The sequence below is a fragment of the Hyperoodon ampullatus genome (assembly GCF_949752795.1).
Source record: "Hyperoodon ampullatus genome assembly, chromosome: 11".
In the NCBI taxonomy this organism is placed as follows: Eukaryota; Metazoa; Chordata; class Mammalia; order Artiodactyla; family Ziphiidae; genus Hyperoodon; species Hyperoodon ampullatus.
This window is the reverse complement of record NC_136924.1, coordinates 26,763,408-26,787,449: the sequence shown is the minus strand read 5'-3', so window position 1 is coordinate 26,787,449 and position 24,042 is coordinate 26,763,408. Positions and strand designations below refer to the sequence as shown.

Below are 24,042 nucleotides of genomic sequence, written 5' to 3'. Positions count from 1 at the left end.
AAACTAAAAAAGGATTAAAGACCTAAATGTAAGGCCAGACACTATAAAACTCTTAGAGGAAAACAGGCAGAACACTCTATGACATAAATCACAGAAAGATCCTTTTTGACCCACCTCCTAGAGAAATGGAAATAAAGACAAAAATAAACAAATGGGACCTAATGAAACTTAAAAGCTTTTGCATAGCAAAGGAAACCATAAACAAGATGAAAAGACAACCCTCAGAATGGGAGAAAATATTTGCAGGAGCAACTGACAAAGAATTAATCTCTAAAATTTACAAGCAGCTCATGCAGCTCAATATCAAAAAAACAAACAATGCAATCCAAAAATGGGCAGAAGACCTAAATAGACGTTTCTCCAAAGAAGATATACAGATTGCCAACAAACACGTGAAAGGATGCTCCACATCACTACTCATTAGAGAAATGCAAATCGAAACTACAATGAGGTATCACCTCACACCAGTCAGAATGGCCATCATCAAAAAATATACAAACAATAAATTCTGGAGAGGGTGTGTAAAAAAGGGAACCCTCTTGCACTGTTGGTGGGAATGTAAATTGATACAGCCACTATGGAGAACAGTATGGAGGTTCCTTAAAAAACTAAAAATAGAACTACCATATGACCCAGCAATGCCACTACTGGGCATATACCCTGAGAAAACCATAATTCAAAAAGAGTCATGTACCACAATGTTCATTGCAGCTCTATTTACAATAGCCAGAACATGGAAGCAACCTAAGTGTCCATCGACAGATGAATGGATAAAGAAGATGTGGCACATATATACAATGGAATATTACTCAGCCATAAAAAGAAACAAAATTGAGTTATTTGTAGTGTGGTGGATGGACCTAGAGTCTGTCATACAGAGTGAAGTAAGTCAGAAAGAGAAAAACAAATACCGTATGCTAACACATATATATGGAATCTAAAAAAAAGAAAAGGTTGTGAAGAACCTAGGGGCAGGATGGGAATAAAGACGCAGACCTATTAGAGAATGGACTTGAGGACAGGGGGAGGGAGAAGGATAAGCTGGGACAAAGTGAGAGAGTGGCATGGACATATATACACTACCAAATGTAAAACGATATCTAGTGGGAAGCAGCCGCATAGCACAGGGAGATCAGCTCGGTGCTTTGTGACCACCTAAAAGGGTGGGATAGGGAGGGTAGGAGACGCAAGAGGGAAGAGATAAGGGGATATATGTATATGTATAGCTGATTCACTTTGTTATAAAGCAGAAACTAACACACCATTGTAAAGCAATTATACTCCAATAAAGATGTTAATAAAAAAAAGATTAAGTTATGTAGGATTTTAAGTATTCAATGAGAGGTAGTTTGTGTTATCTTAGTTGTACCTAAAGGTATGTATTTTAAGTATATTGCATGTATATAACTGCCTCTGAATCTTTTATCATATATCATATATAATTAAATTATTTCCCCTAGCTTTCAAATCAAGGAAGAAGTAACTTACCTTACTGAAATAACTTGCTTTTCGAAAAAGTTTAAAATTTTGTTTCTAATGGTTCTCATCCTTTTCTTAAATGTGTTACTGTTTGATTTCTAAGATTAAAGCCATATTCTTTGAAAAGTGTTGATTAACTCTAAGAATTATATTTTCAAGCTTGTAAGCATATTGACATTTCTAATACTATTATAAAAGTGATCTTATTTCTATTTTCAGTATTGCAGGGGGTCGGATACTCTCAGTGATAAAGATGCAGCTGATTAAAGGCCAGAACAGCAGGGATCCTTTTTATAAAGCAATAGAGGAAGTTGCTCAAGATTTGGATTTGAGGATTAAAAGTATTATCAATTCTCAACAAGGAGATTTAGCTCTTAGTACCACTGACATCAGTCCTGCACGGGTAATGAGGTTTTTATTTTTCATTATCCTTCTGTACAAAACATTATATCTTCTACTTGCTGTAGAAATGGTTTACAATTGCTACTTAAGTCAGAAGAATGTGTTTCCTCTGTTATAAGATGTTGAAAATATGTTTCTCAATAGATTATGCAGGATTATGTTCGACTTGGGTAAATCATAACCTCTATGGACCAAATTGTCTCTGTTTGTTAAAGAAGCACATTGGATAATCTTCAGTATCCCTTGTAGCACTAGAAATTTATAGTTCTTGATGGATATTAAGGTGTTTTGTCATATTTTTCAATAATTATTTTTATAAAACAATTACTTTCCCAGTTAATCAGGTATAAGAGTCTGGTGTCTCTGGTTATGACCCCAGTACTAGGCACTCCATAGAACAACAGCAGAAATAGTTTCTACTCAACAGTTTATTTTTCTTTTATAGAATTTTTCTATTTCCATGATCTCTTATTTACTACCTCCATTGCCAGATTACTGCAGACATTAGGAATTTTTCCTATACTTAGTAATTGTTTAATTATATATTCCAGAAAATTTACCTCTTTCTTGTTTTTCTTACATAGATAGTCAGACATTATGAAGTATTAAAACTATAGTTTTATAGGAGAAATTGACTACCATGTTTTTAGTTCTAGAACAGAATTTTGGAATACGTGTTATAGTAATTCATTTGTTGCAGTTTAATTGTTCAGGTAACAAAATCCCCTCTTTATTAGGTATAATTGTGATAGCCCGTGTATGAAGAAAGACTTTTGCTTAATTTTTATGATTCACTTATTTTTCCGCAGCCCTCGGGCACTATTTTTAGCTATTTCCTATAATCGTGTTTTTAGTTTAACTTGAAGGCGGGACATGGGGGAGATTCTGAGTTATTTCCCCACATATTTCTTGTGTGTTAACACTTCCTATGACAGCTTGGCTCAAATGACAACCAGGTTTTATTATAAGTATAAATCAGGAACTGTCACAGCTCAGATAATTAAGAGCACCCAATCTCTCCCATTTCCTGTCACAAGAAATAAAGATGCAGACAACCTGGTTCTTAATTTTATGTTTTCAACCAAATTAGACATCTTTGAAAAATACGAAATCAGTAATTCTCAATGAAGTTAGTATTAAACAGTATGGACTTCTCTGGTACTAATGAAAAATATATGTCAAGCACCAGATTGTGATAGGCAATTTGTTAAAAATCTGGTGTAGCTATACATTACAGTTCACTTGGTAGCCTGAGTCAGCCAAGTAGAGAAAGCAGGCCAAGACCATGTTGATGAAACCTGAGGCAAGAGGTACAACTATAACAGATGTCCTCAAAAGGGCGACTCTGATATTTAAGCACAATGTCCAACAACCCTATGGGTTAGGCACTATCATCATCCCTATTTTACCAATGATTTAACTGAAGCACAGTGAGGTTAAGCAACTTTCCCAGAGGTATACAGCACATACAACTGGTTAGTTGGTATGAACCCAGCCAGAAATGCCATCAGTTTGTTCTTACGTGTGTCTATGTGTAATATTATCTTATCATATATTTTCCCTATTCTTCTATCTAGTTACTAAGCTTTTCCAGCTCTCCCCGTTTAATCTGCTTTTTCTTTATCTCCACAGCTACTATTTTAGTTCACTGCTACTACCTTCTTCATTTCTGAGCTGGACTACTACAGTCTCGTAATTTGTGGTCCTGTCTCCAGATTTAATAACAGTCTTACCCTGGAATATAAATATTTTACACATTTCCATCATTGCTGTCATTTTTCTAAAATGTAAATAGTATCATTTTATTTCCTTGCTTAATAAAGGAAGAGATTTTAACCTTGTAACAGGTTGACTTATAACTTCTTTGTCTGATATACAGTGCTTTCCCAGGCTCATCTCACATGACTCCCTCTCTGTTACCCTGTTCTTCAGCCATTTCATGCCATGTAGTCTCTGAAAATACCATGTTCTCTCTTACCCTTTTGTGTCTCCTCTATGAAGCCATCCTTGATCCCAGGGTAAATTGATCATGACCTTTTGGCGTGCTCCCACTGCACAATTTATACATTCTCTTCGAAATAGCACTTAGGGGACTTCCCTGGTGGTGCAGTGGTTAAGAATCCACCTGCCAGTGCAGGGGACATGAGTTCGATCCCTGGTCCGTGAAGATCCCACATGCCATGGAGCAACTAAGCCTGTGTGGCACAACTACTGAAGCTGGCATGCCTAGAGCCAGTGCTCCACAACAAGAGAAGCCCGCGCACTCCAACGAAGAGTAGCCCCCACTCGCTGCAACTAGAGAAAGCCCGCACACAGCAACGAACACCCAGTGCAGCCAAAAATAAATAAATAAATATATTTAAAAAAAGGAAATAGCACTTAGCACTCTGTAATGCCATTATTGGTTAATTATTTATTTTATAAAAGAGCCTACGGGTTCCTTGAGACACTAGTTCTTACCTTTGTAGCCTTAGCTTCAAATACAATTTTTGGGACTTAGTATGTGCTTATGGGCGATTACTGAATGAATGAAGGTCAACTAGTTTTTTTATTTTTGCATTTGAGTAGATCTTTACAGCCATCTGTGGGGTTGGTATTCAGATCACCAGAATCTCACTTCTGGTATAAGAGAGAAAAAATACCAGTATACAAAGAGGTTAAGTCACGAGGCTGAGATCACATAGACTGTAGCTAAACTTTCTGATTTAGACTAATGTTATTTTGACCAAAATCTAATGTCTTCCTTTGATGATACGATTTTCTATATTTTTTGTGCTTCTGGAAGTTCATAAGATTGATTTTATTATGGCTTGAGGGATAAATATTCACATGCCTTAGAGCCACTTCTCATGGCTGATTTTTTTATAGCTTAATAGAAGAGGAAGGAGAACAATAATACATGAAATGGGAAAGAGTGGTTGATTGACCCAGCTGGGGTGATTATTACATTTATTTGAAATTGTTTCTTGTTCTAGCCAAAATCTCATGCCATAAACCGTGGCACTGCATACTGTGGCAGAGATACTGTGAAAACTTTGCTAGTTCTTTTGGATGAAGAAGCAGCCAGTGCTCCTACCAAAAACAAAGCAGAGCTTTTATATGACGATGAAAACACAATTCATCATAATGGAACTTCTATTCTTACACTTTTTAGGTAAGTAATGTGGAAGTTATATGTATGTGAATATTAACTTAAGTCTATAAAGGAAATTTTTGAAAAAAACACCTCATTTGTTATAAAAGAAATACATGCTATGGTTAGGAAACTTGGGAACTATAGAAAAGTATGAAGAGAAAAAACAAAAGTTAGTTAAAGGGAGATTGAACATTTGAATGTGAGGGAGTTATATATAAAAGTAGTATTTTGTGAGAATATGGTGTTTTTTGTTTTTGTTTTTTTCTTGTTTTTTGTTTTGGAAATATTTGCAGAGATATTTGTATCAAAAACTTTGCTAAATGCTTTCACTTATATCATCCCTCACAGCAATCTCTTTTAGTAGTATCCCCAATTTATAAGTGAAGAATTAGAGACTTGAGAGAGATAATAAGCAATTTGTCTAAGTTAGCAAGCAAAGGTGTCTTTCTCCAGAACCTGAGGTCTCTGCTCCAAAGATTGTGCTATTTTGCCTGAGAATAGGAGAGTTGGTATACACTGGACTACACTGGAATTGACATTTACTTGTTCTTCATTGCATTATGAAAAAAATACTAAATTATTGTTGGTATTCTGTGCAAGACATTGATACTCACCAGTTTTAACAACAATTCGGTCAAACACTGAGTTGGTGATATTTTTAATTAATGAACATTCATTTATAGAAACATTTAAAATTTTAGAGTAACGGTTTAAAATTGTATTATTACATTGTGGAGTATTTTTACAAAATTGTGCTGTTAGATCTTTTCTATTTTCTGCTTGAGCTACTTTCTAGAAATCTGATTTTAGTCTAAAATTGTTCATATCTATCTATGATTGCTTTACCTTCTCTCTCTCTCTCCTGTGCTTCACTGTCTTTTTAAAGAGAAACTTTATAATGCTCTATCATTCAGTGTTGTCTTCTAATTCCTTTGCAATGAAAATTTATTCTGTCAATGATTTACTTATACCCTGTGTTGGAATCCCAGAAAAGAGTATAAAGAAAATGAACCTTTGTTTTTTCCTCCTGTCAACTTACTTCTGTTTAACAAAGTTTGCTTTTAGGTAGAAATATAGATGATTTAGATTTTCTCTTAGATTGAATTCTGTCATTTTCTTAGAGAAAGTTATTTTGTGTTTATAGGATTTTCTAAATAAAATTAATCCCCACATACATTTTAAAGAGGTATTTTTCTATACTCAATCATGTGGCCAAACACGTTTATAGTTACCTTAGCATTTTCAATTGTCATTGTGCAGACAAGTACCAGTCCATGGTAAAGTATATTTTTAATGGTCTGCATTGAAATGATAAAATTAAGGACAATGTATATGAATGTAAGTCAATGTAGGGTTATAAACTAGTCTTTCTTAGAATAGACTATCCTTTATTCTTTTTTTAAAAAATAAATTTATTTATTTAATTTATTTATTTTTGGCTGCATTGGGTCTTCGTTGCTGCGCACGGGCTTTCTCTAGTTGTGGCGAGCAGGGGCTACTCTTTGTTGTGGTGCATGGGCTTCTCATTGCGGTGGCTTCTCTTGTTTCAGATCATGGGTTCTAGGCACACGTGCTTCAGTAGTTGTGGCACGCAGGCTCAGTAGTTGTGGCTCGCGGGCTCTAGAGTGCAGGCTCAGTAGTTGTGGCGCATGGGCTTAGCTGTTCCCCGGCATGTGGGATCTTCCTGGACCAGGGCTCGAACCCGTGTCCCCTGCATTGGCAGGCGGATTCTTAACCACTGCACCACCAGGGAAGCCACCTTTATTTTTATGTAATGTTTTTTTTTTTTTGCGGTACATGGGCCTCTCACTGTTGTGGCCTCTCCTGTTGCGGAGCACAGGCTCCGGACGTGCAGGCTCAGCGGCCATGGCTCACGGGCCCAGCCGCTCCGTGGCATATGGGATCTTCCCGGACCAGGGCACGAACCCGTATCCCCTGCATCAGCAGGCGGACTCTCAACCGCTGCGCCACCAGGGAAGCCCTGTAATGGTCTTTTGACGCAAAGGGGTTATGACTCTGGCTCTATTAAGCTAAAAAGGAATTTACTGAGGAATCCATGTTTGTCTGGCTCCAAATTGCCAGTGTCTCCTTCTCTATCGTGTCTTCTCTGACCCTCCTATTTCTAAACTATGCTTTTCTCTTTTGAATTACCCTGCCATGGCATCTGTCCTTTTTTATTTTGAATTTTAGTTATGTGGATATCTTATTTCCCTTACTTAGATCAAGATACCTGAATTCAGAGCCAGTGAATGAATGAACTTTCTATTCTTCACAACATCTTATACAGTGCCTTACATATAGTAGAAGCTCAAATATTTAGTAACTGAATTAATTAATTAAGCAAATTATTAGCATTTAGAACTCTCAGAATAGGAATATGGACACTTTTAAATAGTATTGTAAACAACTAGGTTCAGTTGTTCAGAATAAACTTTTATTCCCTAACAGCTTTTGGGTAGCGGAGAGGTGTAAACTAGTTTAAAAGCTACTTTGGTTTATAAATTTTTGCTTTTTTTGGACTAGATCTCCCACACAAGTGAATAATTCATCGATGAAACCTCTAAGGGAACGTATCCATATGTCAGTGCAAGAGAAAACAATTAAGGTACAATTTAATATACCATCATGAAAATGATAAAAATCGGTTTTAGAAGAATAAATATATACAGCTGAGCTGGGTATTATAAACATACATTATACATGGAACAATAGGGATTAAATGGAAAATAAGTTATGACAATTGACATACAGAAACTTTCCTTTTAATACAATCTTGGCTAATCTGTCTCTGGTTTATTCAATACCTTGGACCTAAAAGAAGGAAAGGAATAAGCACCTGCTATGGTAAGTGTTCAATAAATGTGTGTTCAGTGAATGAGGGGGAAAATAAAGAGGACATGGTTTTCTCATTTACATTTCTAATATCTTAAACTGAATCTTGAGAGTCCATATAATTTCAGTTTTGTTCCCATCTGAAGACATAATGGCAGAATATAATTGATTTTGGATTGAGACAAGGAGAACATTTCACATTGTTCATTGACTAGAGCTATTCTTTATATTTTCACTTGGTTTGAACTGAGTATCCCAGTTCTCATTTGAAACATTTGTGCCTATAAGTAGTCAGTAACATGTTTTTAGGCACTTAAATTTTTCTTGGTCTTATTTTTCAGAAAAGAAGCTTGTTTTTAACTCATTGATTTATTCAGCATACATTTATTGGGTATCTGCTATGTGCCAGACACTGTTCTGTGGTTGGGAATTCATTCATTTGTTCAACAAAATTTTCATGTAAAATTTACAATTATCCTTAAATTATCAAATAATTATTCATCTTTTGATATAACTTTGAGAACTCTAATTTGTTCTTTATATTCCCATTTGGAAAGTTAGTCCCAATTAGCAAAGCCTTTAGTTATCTGTTTCTTCTACATACCCCAAATCCATTTAGTTTATTTAGATTAATAAGTCTTATCTTCCTATTGGTTATTAGTAGCTGTTAGTAGTTAATATCTATGGAATACATCATTGATTTTTATATAATTTTTCTGTGAAAAAACTTGTCAGTTCTTTGTTATATTAACCTAAGTACTTGTAGTTGAGGTGTAAGATTTTTGAAAAAAAATCTATCCTTTGGACTTGATTAGAAACAGAAATGTAACAGATTCTTTAATTTTTCCCTGCTATGGCTACTGACAAACTTTAATATTTTCATTTAAAAATCATTGGGAGATGCAAGAGGGAGGGGATATGGGGATATATGTATACATATAGCTGATTCACTTTGTTATACAGCAGAAACTAACACAACATTGTAAAGCAATTATACTCCAATAAAGATGTTAAAAAAAAATTCAAGTAATACCATTAAACAGTGAAGTAGATATCTGTAAACTACTTAGAATATTGTCTGGAACCTAATAGATTAACAATAAAAGTTATCTTCCTATGCAATCTTCTATATGTAATAAATTCAGATAAAAAGTAAATAAAAATAAAGATCATTGGGATATTTTGTTAAACTAAGTAAATCAATATGAAAAGATCTGTCTGAATAATGAAAAGGTGTTTTTAGAAATTGGTAAGAGTCAACTAATTACTGTAAAATTTATGAACAAATTTGTAAAGTTTTGGGAGGTAGAAGAGACAGTATCTGATCCAGTCTCATTTATAGATGAGGAGATCAAAATCCTTGAGAAAGCACCTTATCCAAGATATCATAACTACCAGGAAATATTTTGTGCCATTGTGCAAAGCCATGGATAAATACTAATGAGACTATAATTACATTGCTTCCGTTACTTAATAGTGGAACTGGCTTACTCCACATAGCTCTGAAACTAAATGGCAATAGAGAAAGGAAGGAATTAGTGTTTATGGTTATATTTTATAGTACAGTATTCTTTATGAAAGCAAAGTGTGAAAATAATTGGTTTAGCCAGGTATACAGCTGAACCATGGCCAGATCGAGTACTTGCTGGAATAACAAAAAATGCTGCTAATATTTACTACTAAGTAACTAAGGAAAAGTAGTTTAACAGCTTCTTATCTTATTATCCTGTTACTTTTTCTCTTTTGGCATTTAATTCTCTTTTTTATCATGGAAAGGATATATGATCTACACTTGAAAAACTGTCTTGGAAAGACAAAGGTAGATACTGTTAGAGAACTTAAAATTTTGATGTTGTAGATCATACTTGATTGTGAAATATCCATGTCATTATTATTTGGGGCAAATGAACTTTTCTTGGATTTTCATTTCCTTGTTCATAAATAGAAATAGGCAGTCCTGATCCCCAAATCCTATGAAACCACTTTGGAAAGTGTTCATTAACTCATTTAAAATGCTCAAGTTTTATTTTCTACTGTAGCTTATTTGGAAAATTGTCTATGATGGTCAAATAAATTCCCCTGGGAAGGAAATTAGAAGGTTCTTCCTGAACCTTCATGGGTTTGCTAGGAACCTTTAGAGAATGCTTTCTTCCCATTCTTACCCGTTTCCAAGTGATTTATACAAGTACCTTCATACCTTTTTATTATAAGATCTTTCAAGGAGACACTTACCTTCTTAGGTCCCTGTAAATTAATTAGTTTTATTCCTTCCAGCTTGATTTAGCCGTATTTTGCTTTTCAGACACAACTGAAAAGTTGTATATACATATCTTTTTCCTTATTCTGAGTCTAGTGTCTTCCTCTGTGTTATGTATATGTCTGAATAATCATCACCGTTAACTAACTTAATAACTTAAGTCAGTGGATCAGAAAAATGCTAGATCTTTAAAAGTTGACATAGTTGGGACAGTGAAAATTAGGACATAGGTAGTTGGAAAAAATAGACTGGCTCTAACTCTGGTACCTATTATAAGCAACCAGGCAGTACAAGGCTCATGGTGTTGGAAAATTAGACATCCATGTTTAACCTTTAGGGTATTCCAAAACTGAGTATATCCAAATAAAATGGTGTATTGAGTTCAATTAGAATTTCCTTCCCCTAATACTTAAAATGAATACAAAATAACAATAACTAGCAAAAATATTCACCAAGAGCAAACAACAGAAAATAATTTAATTGGGTACAATAAACTTCAGAAACGATGGCCAAGGAAGGAAAGAAGATTTTAGAGGGAAAAGGCACAACATGATTTAGCAACTTAATCTAGCCCCAGTCTCCACATAGTGTGCTAGTGAGTTGACAAAGTCCTGAGAATTATCACTAAAATATTTCCAAAACTGAGAAGCCAACTGTGTGTTCTTTTTCTTTTTCTTTTTAGAGAAATAGTAGAAGTAGCAACTGCATAGTAATGTGGAAAATGAACTCTGGGATTTACACATTGACACAGTGAAGGCTCTAGTGCTGCATACTGAATTGTGGAAATTATCCAAATGATCCCCTTCCATCTGAATGAAATACAGCCTCTAAGTAGAGGGACTTTTTATGGTACATATAATACATAATAAATTCTTAGAAGAAAGTGAGGAACCAACCCAGAAATTTTTTCAGATTGCCTATCTCCTCAACTGAACGTTACTTTTGCCTCCACCATTCTTCAAGCTACAGAAAAATGAGGGATAACAGAAAATATACAGCCTTCAAAATGTAACTGAGGAGCAAGTAAAATGCTGTCAAATAAGGAGGAAACAGAATCAAGAAATCACAGGCTTGGAGGCTTCTGTTTCTAACTAGGATGTAGTAGATCATGGCAAAATACCATTTCTGCTACAATAACAAAATAAAAGGCAGATAAGTTGGGGAAAATATATTTAAAAGACATAAGAAAGCTATGTAAGCAAAACAGTTTAAATAAACTAAAAATCTGGAGAGGGTAAAGTTCTTCCGAGGTGAACAGTCTGTTATCAGAGTTTTCTTCCCTGGGATTATTTTTCCAATTTTGGGTATGAGCCAAGGATTGATGTTGGCCCATGTAAAGGACCTCACTGATGGAAAGAGGAACTAACAAATATTTTGGTGTCTTGAGGTGCTGGCAACAATTTGGAAACTTTGGGGCCCTGAATGCACAGTTATTTTTACCTACGGCACCTATGCTGAATTTTGGAGCTGAGTGGGAGGTTAAGGAGCCTCAATCCAGTATACTAAAATCACCTGTGGTCTTGCAGTAGCTCAGAAGACAAGGCTCCTCTTGAGGAGTGTGACCTGGCTCAAATGCATGGCTGTTGCCTTCTCAAGATACTTGCCACGTTTGGAAATGAAGTGGGTTGGGAGACCAAAGAACACAATGTAAAAACCTTTGAAAGACAGACTGAATCCCCCAGACTTTCAGGTCAGAGGTGATAGAGATCCACAAGGCTCTCAGTTGAAAGCTTGGGAGGGACATTCCCGAAGAAGAGGTTAAGAACCAGAAGTCAAATATGAGTTATGACAGCTGCAACCCAGCTTTGACTGAGGTCAGTCCCTGCCAGCATTGTGGTTATCAGCCCCTCTCTGTGTCTGCCTAACAGAGACAAGGGAAACCCTTCTTGATAGAAGATTTCATCTGGAGCCTCTATAGTTCCTTTATATACTGAACATGAGAAGAGACAGGAAGACTTGTCCTTTAATCAAGAGAAAAAACTAACAATAGAGGCAGACTCACAAATGACTCAGCTACTGGAATCAGCTGACAAGGAATTACATTTTTTTTAACATTTAAAGGTAATTAAAGGAAAAGGGCAAAATGGATGAAAAATTGGGAAATTCCAACAGAGAATCAATTTTTTTAGGGTTTTTTTGGCAAGCTGCACAGCTTGTGGGATCTCAGTTCCCTGACCAGGGATTGAACCTGGGCCATGGCAGTTAAAGTGCCAAATCCTAACTACTAGACCACCGGGAACTCCCAAAAATCAAAAATTTTAAATCAGAACCAAATAGACATTCCAGAACTATAAAAACATTATCTAAAATTAATAATTCATTAGGTGAATTTATTTATTTATTTTAAAGATTTTTTGATGTGGACCATTTTTAAAGTCTTTATTGAATTTATTACAATATTGCTTCTTTATTATGGTTTTTTTTTGGCCCCGAGGCATGTGGGATCTTAGCTTCCCAGCCAGGAGTTGAACCCACACTCCGTGCATTCAAAGGCGAAGTCTTAACTACTGGACTGTCAGGGAAGTCCCTAGGTGAATTTAATAGTAGACCAGACATAGCATTAGGTAGCATAGTGGACATGAAGATAGGTCATTAGAAAAAAGTCCAAACTAAAGCAAAGAGAGGATAAAGAATAAAAAAGCAGAAGAGGAGAGTAGGACACAGAAAATGTCTAACATATGCCTAACTGGATCCTCAGAACGAGAGGAGAAAATAGGATTGAAATAGTATTTGAAGATATAATGATTGTAATATTTTCCAAAGCTTAATTGGTCCTTTCACATCAGGTAGTAGTTAGAAGATGTGAGGAACAGATGTGTGGTTTCCTTTAATAATGTACAGTTGCATATGGGTTCCAATATTATGGACCCAGCAAACTAAAAGTCCCTGAGTCCTTTGAAAATCCATCTGCCTTTCATGTATGTGCCACACACACACACAGGACATAGATTGTAAAGCTTCTTTCCAGAGCAGTGTTCTCCAGTAGAACTTCTGTGGAAATGTTCTGTAATTTGTGCTATCCAGTACTGTAGGTGCTAGCCACGTGTGACTATTGAGCACTTGAAATGTGGTACTGCAACTGAGGAACTCGATTTTTAATTCTATTTAATTTTAATTAATTAGCTACACATGGCCAGCATATTAAACAGTTGCATTTCTAGTGGATTAAAGATACACACAAATGCAATAACTGAAAACCCATAATAAGTAGAGGAAATGGTGCTCCGACCATGAGAGATTAGAATAAATAGGATTTAAATAGGGAGAGAGGATGGAAGAGAGCATTTCAGGTGGAGCAAACAACTTGATGAAAAAGTATTAGATTGTCTTACCTAGTATAAAGAGGCTGTGCATTCCATAGTGAACAAACTAAGTGAATAAATAATGTGGGGCAAGGTTAAGGAAGGTGTGGTTTTTGTGGTTTTAAGGAACAGTTACTTTTTGTGGGGCTTATTGTAAGGATATGTGCATGAGAACCTAAGATAGGTGGAATATTTAAGAACTTGAAAGTAATGGTGGATATAATGGGGCTTAAGGACTTCAGCTGCATGGTTCTCTGTACTTAAATGTGATGTAACTTTGTGTGTATACCTCTCTCTTGTTTCTGTACCAAATGGTTTTCTTACTCTGTTGAACAGAGTAGAGTTTACTCTGTACATGTTTTTCTATTGATATATCAGAGCTTTTGCCCTTAAGGTGCTTTAACTGTTCTTTACCAGTCTACTTCTCTCATTTCTGTGTGCTGTGGTTCCTTTACTCTCCGTACATCTTTTTCTACCTCCAAGCTTTTGCTTACTCTGGTTTCTGTTCCCTCATACCTTCTGCTTGCATACACCTGTTAGAGTGTGTTAGAATTTTACTTAATTAATGCACTCAGCAAACATGTATTAAATGCCTACTGGATACCGGGCTCTGTCCTAGGCACTGTAAATACATCAGCAAACAAAACAGACAAAAACCCCTGCCCTGATGGGCAAGTTGTCCCCCAATATTTGTGGGACTAGGGTGCAAGAACATAAATGGAAACCCCTGGTCTACCCCCGCAATCCTTTTAACCCTGGTTCTGTTCCATACTGTTAGACACACTCCACCCAGAAATGTATACATCCCACTCCCTATCACCCTTGTCATAAGCAATCAGCCCTTCCTAGAGGAAGAGGCCAGTGCTGGCCCAGTGCCTAGGCAGTTTAAGCAGGGAATTCTGGGGTGCCAGGTTCTTGGAACAGGATCTAAAAGGAGGAGTCTCCTAGTGGGCATATCCAAGTCCCTGTGGACTTATTCCTCACCCTGTGTGATGAAGAGGGCCAGAGCAGGCCATCAGTTGGCAAACTAAGGTTTTGTTCATGGAGCTTACCTTTTAGTTGGGAGAGGCAGATAATAAACAAAACAAACAAGTGAATTATATGGTATATTAGAAGGTTATCAGTGCTATGGGGGGAATTAAAGCTGGGGAGGGGGGTAAGGAGAGTGTGTTCCTTTGTGTGTGTTTTGGTTTTAAAGGGAATGATCAGTACAGGTCTCTTTGAGAAGGTGACATTAAGCAAAGGCTTTAAGGGAATGAGCAGCATTTTTCATTAGAATGAAAATGGGATGTTTGTATTAGTCTGAACTAAAATTTGAACTTGTTTTGGCTGAAGTAATGAGGTTGGGATTTATTGCGTACCTTCTAAGTGTCAAGTGTTATACTAGGTATTTTATATCCCTCATTCCAATTAATCCTTGTTGAAATCTAGAAGGCATTATTTTCCAGACCATATCCTAGTAAGTAACAGAGCAGTGGTTGTATTCAGGTGTAAGACTTCAAAGTTTATGCTGTTTCCAAAGTGTAAATGAAGGCATAGTAATTATAATAGTCATCATTTGATATACTTACAAATTCATATGCCATTAAGAATAGCAAATCTCTGTTCTTTTGAAAATGTGATAATGTAAGAATGAAAAGGTGAATTTTAAATATTTATTTTTAGTTATATATTTAATAGGTATGTTGAGTAATTTCTTTTTCCAAACTTGTTGATAAAATTTATAGCCCCCGCTATAATGGGGGCTTAGAAATTTCATTTTCTTATTAATACAGCTAACTGAGAGTTTCTGTGACTTTTCAATATTTTGACTCATTTGTCTTAATTTAACTGGAGTCAGGCTTTCCTATGTGAAGTACTATTTTCCTCAAACTGGGAACCTACTAATAATTTCAATTTAAAAAGAGCTTGTGGCAAAAGGACTTTTCCAATTCTTGGCAAGTTTGAAGTTCATTGCAATTTTACTGTGGATAGAAATCTTTCCAAAGGGGGGAAATCACTCTACAAAGGAAAACTTTGAATCTTTTTCTCTCATGTGACTTGAACATAAAATGATTTTAACAGCCATGTATGAATCTGGACATTATTCTTAGTTGTTAAGTACTTCAAAAGCACTTTCAAAAGGGAATTGTTTTGCTTATTTGTGATTCCAAATCAAATACACAGAGAGATTTGGAAGATTTGCAACAGGAAGTAATCTCAATTCTATGTAGCCACTAATCTTGTGCAGAAAAATTCAACTTTTATGAACAAAGGAAAAGCAATCTCTTTTAAGTTATAAATACAAGTCAATGTAGCTTGTATTGTTTTAATAACAAAAATGAAGAAGCTGATTGTAAGTTCATTTTTTGAGCTGCATTCCTAGAATCATTTTAGGGTTGGCCAGTTCCTGAGAAGCCTAATTCAACAGATTTCTTACTCTATAGGAGTACTTTCTTTATATGTTACTACATTAATAACTGTATAGTATCTACATATATCTTTAGAGTTACATAGCTGTTTCATATTTTTAACTTCATTTAATCCTTACAACTCTATGAGGTAAATATTCCCATTTATATGTGGATAAGTGAGAGGTTTAGAGGTTTACCCAAGATCATCTACTTAGTAAGTGATAGGGCCAGTATTAGAAGCCAGGTCTTTTGACCGCAAATCTGATGCCTTTTCCATCACATCATCTTGTTTCTTTGTGCGGGTTTCTTAGTTGGACATCACATTGTTGGCTCCAGTCAAGTTCATGATCAGTTAAAATCTCTAGGTCTTTATTTCATATGTTGTTTTTAAGTTAGGTTCTCCTCATCCTGTACATCTGTAATTGATATTTTGAACTTAAATACAGGACTTTGTTTATCCTCATTCATTTTCATCTTATTATTTTCTACTTATGGTTCTAGCCTTCTGAGATCTTTTCAATCTTGATTCTATTATCCAATTTATTTATTATTTCTTCCAGCTGTGTGTCAACAGCAAATTTTATAAGTAGAATGTCTTTGTGATTATGGAAGCCATCCTAGTAATCTCTTTAGTATACTGTGTGCCTGTCACATAGTTGGAACTTAATAAGTGGTAATTGATAAAAAAGATCTTTGTACAGGGCAGGGAAAAACACACATATAATCTTTTACAAAAAAGAAAAAAAACACCCTCAATATAACTACTCTCAGTTATTACTTTTGGATATAAGTTCCAAGATTGCCATAGAACCATTGTGGTTCTCTCTTGTGTTTTGATATGTTTATAAATAATATTTTTCATGGTAAATATAGTGGTTAACTGATTTTCTTTCACATCTCAAGCCATAATCAGTATTTTAAGAATCCATTGCCTTCTAACTCTAGTTTTCTGAAACTGCCCTACTGTCACTAAGGGCTAGAGAATTTCTCTATGGGGGGCCTAAGGAGAAGAAATCTAGCTGTCAGGAGGGCTTATTGAACTTATTTTGCGACTGTATTTACATAGCAAAGAAGGCTTTTTACTCAGATGTATGTTTAAAATTAATAAAAATGCCAGCTTTCTAAAGAAATTTTTATTCACATGCAGCATGAGATTGAGAAAACATCAGTTGTCTGTATTAAATAATATAATTATTGTATTTTTATTTAGAGTGCTTTATGAGTGGTACTGATGAAGGTTTTGTGGTGGAGGCTCTAGTCCCCAAGCCAACTGTAGGTGCCATCACTATCTGGATATTATGGGAGTGATCCTTGCCAGCCACTTAGCATCCATTTACTTTCATGGCCTTACCATACTCTTTATAACTCTCTGCAAGCAATAAGTTTATAATTTTCTATAAGTGGTAACTCTGGCGCAATGAAAGAAACGTATAAAAAGATGTCAGCAGTTAGTATTGGTTTTGTAGGTGGAAATAAATGTTTTTGGCTAATTTACTACAGTGATGATATGATGTAATATAATATAAAGTTTATTTTATTAAAATTTATTTTAATAGCTTTATTAATTGTTTTAATTCTCTACTTATGGAATTAATAAAGCCCAAAAAGGCCTAGTTAAAACCTTCAGTTATATTTTAGGGCATCTCATGGTAGAAACTATATAATAGTAGGTGCATTCATGTGGATTCATGAAGATATTGGGCTGTAGCTCCATTCATTATCAGGAGCCTCCTGTATTTCACTTCTAAAAACATAGTTTTTCATCTTTTACATTTTCACATTTTTTTCAATTTTGTGTATATTTGTGCTTAAATGGAATATAAATTCTAATTGTCTACATCTTCAAGCAAATTAATTATAATTTTTAGTCCTCTGGGAGTTACAGGCTCTCATAGACACCATTACTCAGGAAGATATAAAATTTGTCATCCTGAGAAAACTTGCTTTTATGGAGCAGCTGGACTGGAGACTATTCTGATTTCTTCTAAAATATAGCTAGTGGATTTCACTGCTGTTATCTTTGCAAACGTCTGAGTGGGTTAATGTAGTTATCGTTCTGAATATATAGCATAGTGTATAATTACTGAATATATAATATAAAGCCATGCTGTTTTAGACTTTGTGAACTGTATCAATACATGCTCTGTATTATTCAGCATAATGTAGTTATACTTTGAAGTATTAATTTTTGAATTGTTGAAGTCCTCTTTATTTAATCATGTATTTGAAATAAGCTTTGTCTGTTTCTGAAAAAGATTTGAGATGATTTCTAATTATTTGGAGAAATCTCCCTATTATAACCAAATGGCATTACACAGCAGCTGCAATTGTTGAAATTTGCATTATCTGTGTAGATTACTTTTGTTCTGAAATTAAGTTCTCTCCCTAAAACAGCCACTGGTTTTATGTTTGCAGAATACATTTCCAAAAATACTTTCTTGGCATCGTGCTTAAGAATTAAATTTAGCTTTCTAATTTTCTCCTATTTGTCATGTTTGAAGATAATTACAAGAGTATACTTTGAATACTCAACTATTAAATCACTTGGTCACATCTTCTTAGAATGATATAATCAAATCATATTTCTTAATTTTCTAAATATTCATGTTTTTAATTAAGAAATAATGCCTTTCATTCACCACTTAGTTTTATCTTTCACTTTCTTTGTTAGTTTCCTATCTTTGTTTCTTTCACCTTCTCTTATTTTTCTTTTTCATCCTAGTATTTCTCCCTTCCTTAATTTCTCTAATTTCTTGAATTCCATGTGCTATTTTTTCCTAAAAGAGTTGTACTCTGTAATTCTTTAAGATTGAAAACTTGTATTTTTCTAGGATTACATATATCATGTATATCATTATTAAACATAATAAAACCACTTTCTAAAGCATCTCAGACATAGGAATGTGTAACAAAGGCCTTTGAAGAGTTTATAATTGATTTTCCTAAGCTTTTACAAAAATTATCAAAAACATACACAAAGCTGGTATTACTGAAAAGAACAAAAATGCTGGTTGTAGCAATGAATGAGTTTGCAAACTATGAAACATCAAGGATTAAAAGTTCCCACAGGGGCTTCCCTGGTGGCGCAGTGGTGGAGGGTCCGCCTGCCGATGCAGGGGGTGCGGGTTCGTGCCCCGGTCCGGGAGGATCCCACGTGCCGTGGAGCGGCTGGGCCCGTGAGCCATGGCTGCTGAGCCTGCGCGTCCGGAGCCTGTGCTCCGCAGCGGGAGAGGCCTCAGCAGTGAGAGGCCCGCATACCGCAAAAAAAAAAAAAGTTCCCACAGATAATGAAATATTTAAGGGAAATTTTTATGATACCTCAGTGACTACAATTTCTGTCTAGATGAAAAACTAAATAAAAATAAAGAATAAATTGCATATTTTCTTCTTTCTTCCTGTTACCAGATGAAGCAAACCTTAATTAGATCTCAGTTTGCTTGTACTTACAAAGATGACTGCATGATAAGCAAGGATAAGTGGAATAATGTTAATTCAGCATCAAAGCCTTTGTGTGTTCTTCACATGGAAAATGACCTTTCTGGTAATTGACCTTATTTGAGCAATTTAATAACAATTCAATTCTAGTGTACTGATTGGTTTTAACTTAAGTAAAACTAGATTTTTTTTTGCAATGTAAAGGTTTATATTTTTATAGACCTGAGTTTATTTAAAAAGTTATATCTAAGTACAAATATATGTATAGGAATAGGACTCAGTTTGATTTAACTAAATGTATTTAAGAAATAACTTGTAGCATTTAAGGATTAAGTGTTATGCATTCAGACAAAGCAAATTTGTTTGTAGGGATGAAAAGTGATATGGTAAAATGAAAAGAAATGTGGTAGTAATATAGCTGTATTTGTTCATCATGTAATTTATATCATTATTTGATTGTAAATCATGAGTTTTAAAGTATTCTTTAGCCATTTTAAAAGTTTTCTGTAAAATTCTCATGTGTAATAATTTTAAGTATTATATAATTTCTTTCCTCTTTTCATCTTGCATAACAGGAGGTGTAAATTCATCTGTTGGAAGACCAACAATTGGAACAAGTTCTGGAAATGTTCATCTGGACAGAAGTAAAAATGAAAAAGTGGCAAGAAAATCAATTAGTCTGACAGGAAATAAAGGCTCAAAAAGGAAACAGGTGGATTTGGATGATGAAAATATTCTCTGTGATAATGGAAACGAACCACCTCAACACAAAAATGTTAAGATACCTAAGGCATCAAAAGATTTGCAGAGTAAATTAGATGGCAAACTAGTTAGAGCTGCAAAAAGCAACAAATGTACCGTCAAGGACAAATTGATTACTGGCCAGACAAAGTTAACTCAGTTTTTTAGACTATGAATTTGTCTTTTATGTTCTTTAGATTTATGTATATATAAAACCATTCACCAAAGGCATCTACTTAATTAATTAATTAATTTTTTTTTTTTTTGCGGTACGTGGGCCTCTCACTGCTGTGGCCTCTCCCGTTGCGGAGCATAGGCTCTGGACGCGCAGGCTCAGCGGCCATGGCTCACGGGCCTAGCCGCTCCGCGGCATGTGGGATCTTCCCGGACCAGGGCACGAACCCGTGTCCCCTGCATCGGCAGGTGGACTCTCAACCACTGCGCCACCAGGGAAGCCCCCATCTACTTAATTTTTAAGAGATCAAGGTGTAAATTATGGTGCTTTATTATTTCGGTCTGCAGTGTATGTAAGGTAAGCATGTTAAGCATTGTTTAAAAAATACTAGTAAGTCATAATTATGCAGAATATTCACAAAGTTTAATGCACAGGTAAAGCATCATTTAGGTATATCTTAATACTACTTTCTTTGAAAACAGACATTTAAAATAATACAAATCATAGTAACATTAAGGGCTTTTTTCCCCACAGGCAATTAAATGATTTTGTTTTCTTCTGAAATGATGATGTGGACCAACAGGTATCAGACTTGCCAGCAAGGTCGATAGACTCTTCCCAGCATACACCTGAGCACTGAAGGAAAAAAAAGCTTAAATTGTTTAAAGGACTAGTATCACACAAAATTGATTAGAAATGAAAGAATGGACCTAGTATAGCTAATTCTGAGTAAATCAAAATTATAGTAACTAATAACTAATTATAGTAACTAATTAAATACTTTTTAATTTCACATCTTTTGCAGGGGTCACTTAATATCAAGTAAATTGAACCATGGTCTTGTTTGATTTTGTCATGATTGGACCCAAATTCAATTAAACTCAGAGTTCTATTTTATGGTATTAAGATATAAGAATTGAATTTTTAAAAGACTACTCACTGTCAAAATCTCTCCTTCCTATAGGAAATTTAGCTGAGTTTTCTTCATCTGCAATTTCTCTCTTTCCTTGTATTGATTCAGTATTTTGAACTTCATTCTCAGCTGGAAAAGCTACAGATCCTTTTAGTGCAAGATAAGGTTTTATAGCCAGATTCAGTGGCAGACCATTATTTAAGAAATTGTGTTTGGAACCTGCATTCTGTAAAGAAAAGGTTGATTTGTGTTTTAGCTGTCTTATTGGGAATAGAACTATGATACAATTGTGTAATAGTCTTATTGATCAAAGATGCTCTACACTGTTTTGACTCTAAAAAATATTTTAGATACAAGGTTTTCAGGGAATAAAAACCTTTTGAATAAGAGATGTTTTCCAGAATGGAAGAACAACCTGGTATGTAGGAAATTTGATCAATTGTCCTAATGCATATTTTGACTTTTTTCACATACTTCTGCTTATAAAAGTATCGACTTTACTTCCAAAGGATTCATAAAAATCATTCAAATTTCCATTGAAATAAAGGATAAGTCACACTGCCACTTACCTTTGAATTTTTGTTTTCCTCATCATTCATGAAATTGCTCTCATCATTTTTATATTCCTCCAAGGAAGGAACAACAATTGATTTTTCTTCAGTATCTTCCTTCTGAAAGGCTTTCCCCAGCCTCAGTGTTTTAAATACCATGTCATCTTCTAAATTTCTTATTGACTTGGAGGCTGAAGGCGAAACACCTTGAGAAAGCAAAGAAAAAGTTAGTATTAATATGTAGGAAGAGAAACTCATTTTTGCCATTCTTAGTTTGATGTTTACATGGAGTCAAACAACGATGTGTAAAATGAAGTAAAATTTCTCAACCTGCTTTGTAAATGATTCCTACCTTTATATATTTTCCAGCTTGAATAGAAAGCACTTGAAAGACTTAGACTTTGATCATTTTAAAAATGACTCATTAGATAGAAGCTAACTTTTTGTATAGCTGCTAATACTTACACTATTTGGGTTTTAGTGGCATATTGTTTATTTTGAGTGTGAATTTTCTCAGAATCTGATTAAGATCCTTGGTAGAAAGCTTCTGTTGAGGAGATTATAGTCTCTTGAAAATGGATTGTTATTAAGGAAGACCACAGGACATCAGGCTCTCCATATTCTTGTTTATTCATATTGTTCCCTTCTGTTTATTTTCTGATTAAGTAAAATATTAAAACTAAACTTATTTCTTTCACTCAGGATAATAAACGTCAAAGTTTAAATACATTTAATCCTGATTAAGTTGAAATACTCTTCAGAAAGAATTTTTTCTATAAATGCTCGGAATAGTCTTTGGTGTTTAAAGTATATATGCCTATCAGTATGAACAAAAAGTCATTCATGTTATATCTAAAATTGACCTGTCAGGTGTGTTTTATCTCTATATTTACAAAAGGGTATTACTGATATTTATTAATGAGTTTAGCAATTAATCAATAAGAAGTCCATGAAGAGAATATTTATGTGCTCCATAAATGTTAATTTTGGATAATGAGTATGTTGTATGATTTTTTTTTTTTTTGCGGTATGCGGGCATCTCACTGTTGTGGCCTCTTCTGTTGTGGAGCACAGGCTCTGGACGCGCAGGCTCAATGGCCATGGCTCACGGGCCCAGATGCTCCGCAGCATGTGGGATCCTCCCGGACCGGGGCACGAACCCGCGTCCCCCGCATCGGCAGGCGGACTCTCAACCACTGCACCACCAGGGAAGCCCTGTTGTATGATTTTTAATTAAACATTTCAGAGTTAATTTGTAACGTTGGCCCCGTAGAGTAAGAGAATACATTCTTGTGTATGTCTTCTGGTATATATGTGCAATAGTTTTTCTAGGGTATATTTCTAGTTATGGCATTGCTGGGTCTTGGAGTATGTACATTTCAGCTTTATTCATGCCAAAATGGTTACAGAATAGTAGTAACCCATTTAAACTCCCACCTGCAGGGTATGAGAGTTCTTACTGCTCCAGGTTCTAGTTAACACTTGGGTATCTTATTGTGCTTTTTAATGTTTATTTCTCTAATTACCAAAGACGTTGGATGCCTTTTCATGTGCTTAAGTAAAATGCCTTTTAAAAAAAAATTTATTTCTCTATCAGATTGTTTGGGTTTTTCTTGTTGATTCATGGGAGTTCTTTATATATGCTGGGTATTAATTCTTTGATAGTTGTATATGTTTAAAATATTGTATTTTTTCTCACATTTCTTATCTTTTGAACCACTTCATGGTGTCTTTTGGTGAACTAAAATCCTTAATTTTAATGTTTAAATTTCTTTTTTTTTTTTTGCTTTTTATGGTTACTATTTATAATATGTTATTTGGAAATCCTTCCAAACCCTGAGATCATTAACATACTTCTATATATTCAAAAAGTTTAAGTGTTTTGACTTTCACATTTAAATTTTTAATTCATCTAGAATCTTGTGTTTGAGAAAGAAATTTTAACTTTTTCCAAATGTCCTTATATATTTCTTTTTTTTTTAACATCTTTATTGGAGTATAGTTGCTTTACAGTGGTGTGTTAGTTTCTGCTTTATAACAAAGTGAATCAGTTATACATATACATATATCCCCATATCTCTTCCCACTTGTGTCTCCCTCCCTCCCACCCTCCCTATCCCACCCTTCTAGGTGGTCACAAAGCACCGAGCTGATCTCCTTATGCTATGTGGCTGCTTCCCACTAGCTATCTATTTTACATTTGGTAGTGTATATATGTCCATGCCACTCTCTCACTTTGTCACAGCTTACCCTTTCCCTCCCCATATCCTCAAGTCCGTTCTCTAGTAGGTCTGTGTCTTTATTCCTGTCTTACCCCTAGGTTCTTCATGACATTTTTTTTTCTTAGATTCCATATATATGTATTAGCATACGGTATTTGTCTTTCTCTTTCTGACTTACTTCACTCTGTATGACAGACTCTAGGT

At 34.9% G+C, this 24,042-nt stretch overlaps 2 protein-coding genes across 26 annotated transcripts in view; one reads left to right on the top strand and one right to left on the bottom strand.

Annotated features, from left to right (window-relative positions):
* PARPBP (PARP1 binding protein) overlaps positions 1 to 20,152 on the top strand; it is a gene marked incomplete at both ends in the record, with an annotated part of 67,812 nt that extends 47,660 nt beyond the window's left edge. For 9 of the 25 annotated variants that reach the window (XM_079715755.1, XM_079715751.1, XM_079715752.1 and 6 more), the window contains 5 exons: positions 1,699 to 1,882; positions 4,857 to 5,035; positions 7,541 to 7,622; positions 19,207 to 19,342; positions 19,812 to 20,152. In XM_079715755.1, coding sequence (XP_079571881.1) covers positions 1,699 to 1,882; positions 4,857 to 5,035; positions 7,541 to 7,622; positions 19,207 to 19,342; positions 19,812 to 20,152 — 922 coding nt within the window. The remainder of the gene's footprint in view (positions 1 to 1,698; positions 1,883 to 4,856; positions 5,036 to 7,540; positions 7,623 to 19,206; positions 19,343 to 19,811) is intronic. The other 16 variants (XM_079715767.1, XM_079715765.1, XM_079715766.1 and 13 more) reach the window with 5 other exon arrangements.
* A 586-nt stretch (positions 20,153 to 20,738) lies between these two features.
* On the bottom strand, positions 20,739 to 21,883 carry PMCH (pro-melanin concentrating hormone; the record flags this gene model as incomplete). Its single annotated transcript, XM_079714756.1, has 3 exons — positions 20,739 to 20,788; positions 21,093 to 21,291; positions 21,635 to 21,883. 3 exons carry the CDS (start codon positions 21,881 to 21,883, stop codon positions 20,739 to 20,741), a joined length of 498 nt encoding a protein of 165 aa, XP_079570882.1.
* Positions 21,884 to 24,042: the final 2,159 nt, after the last annotated feature.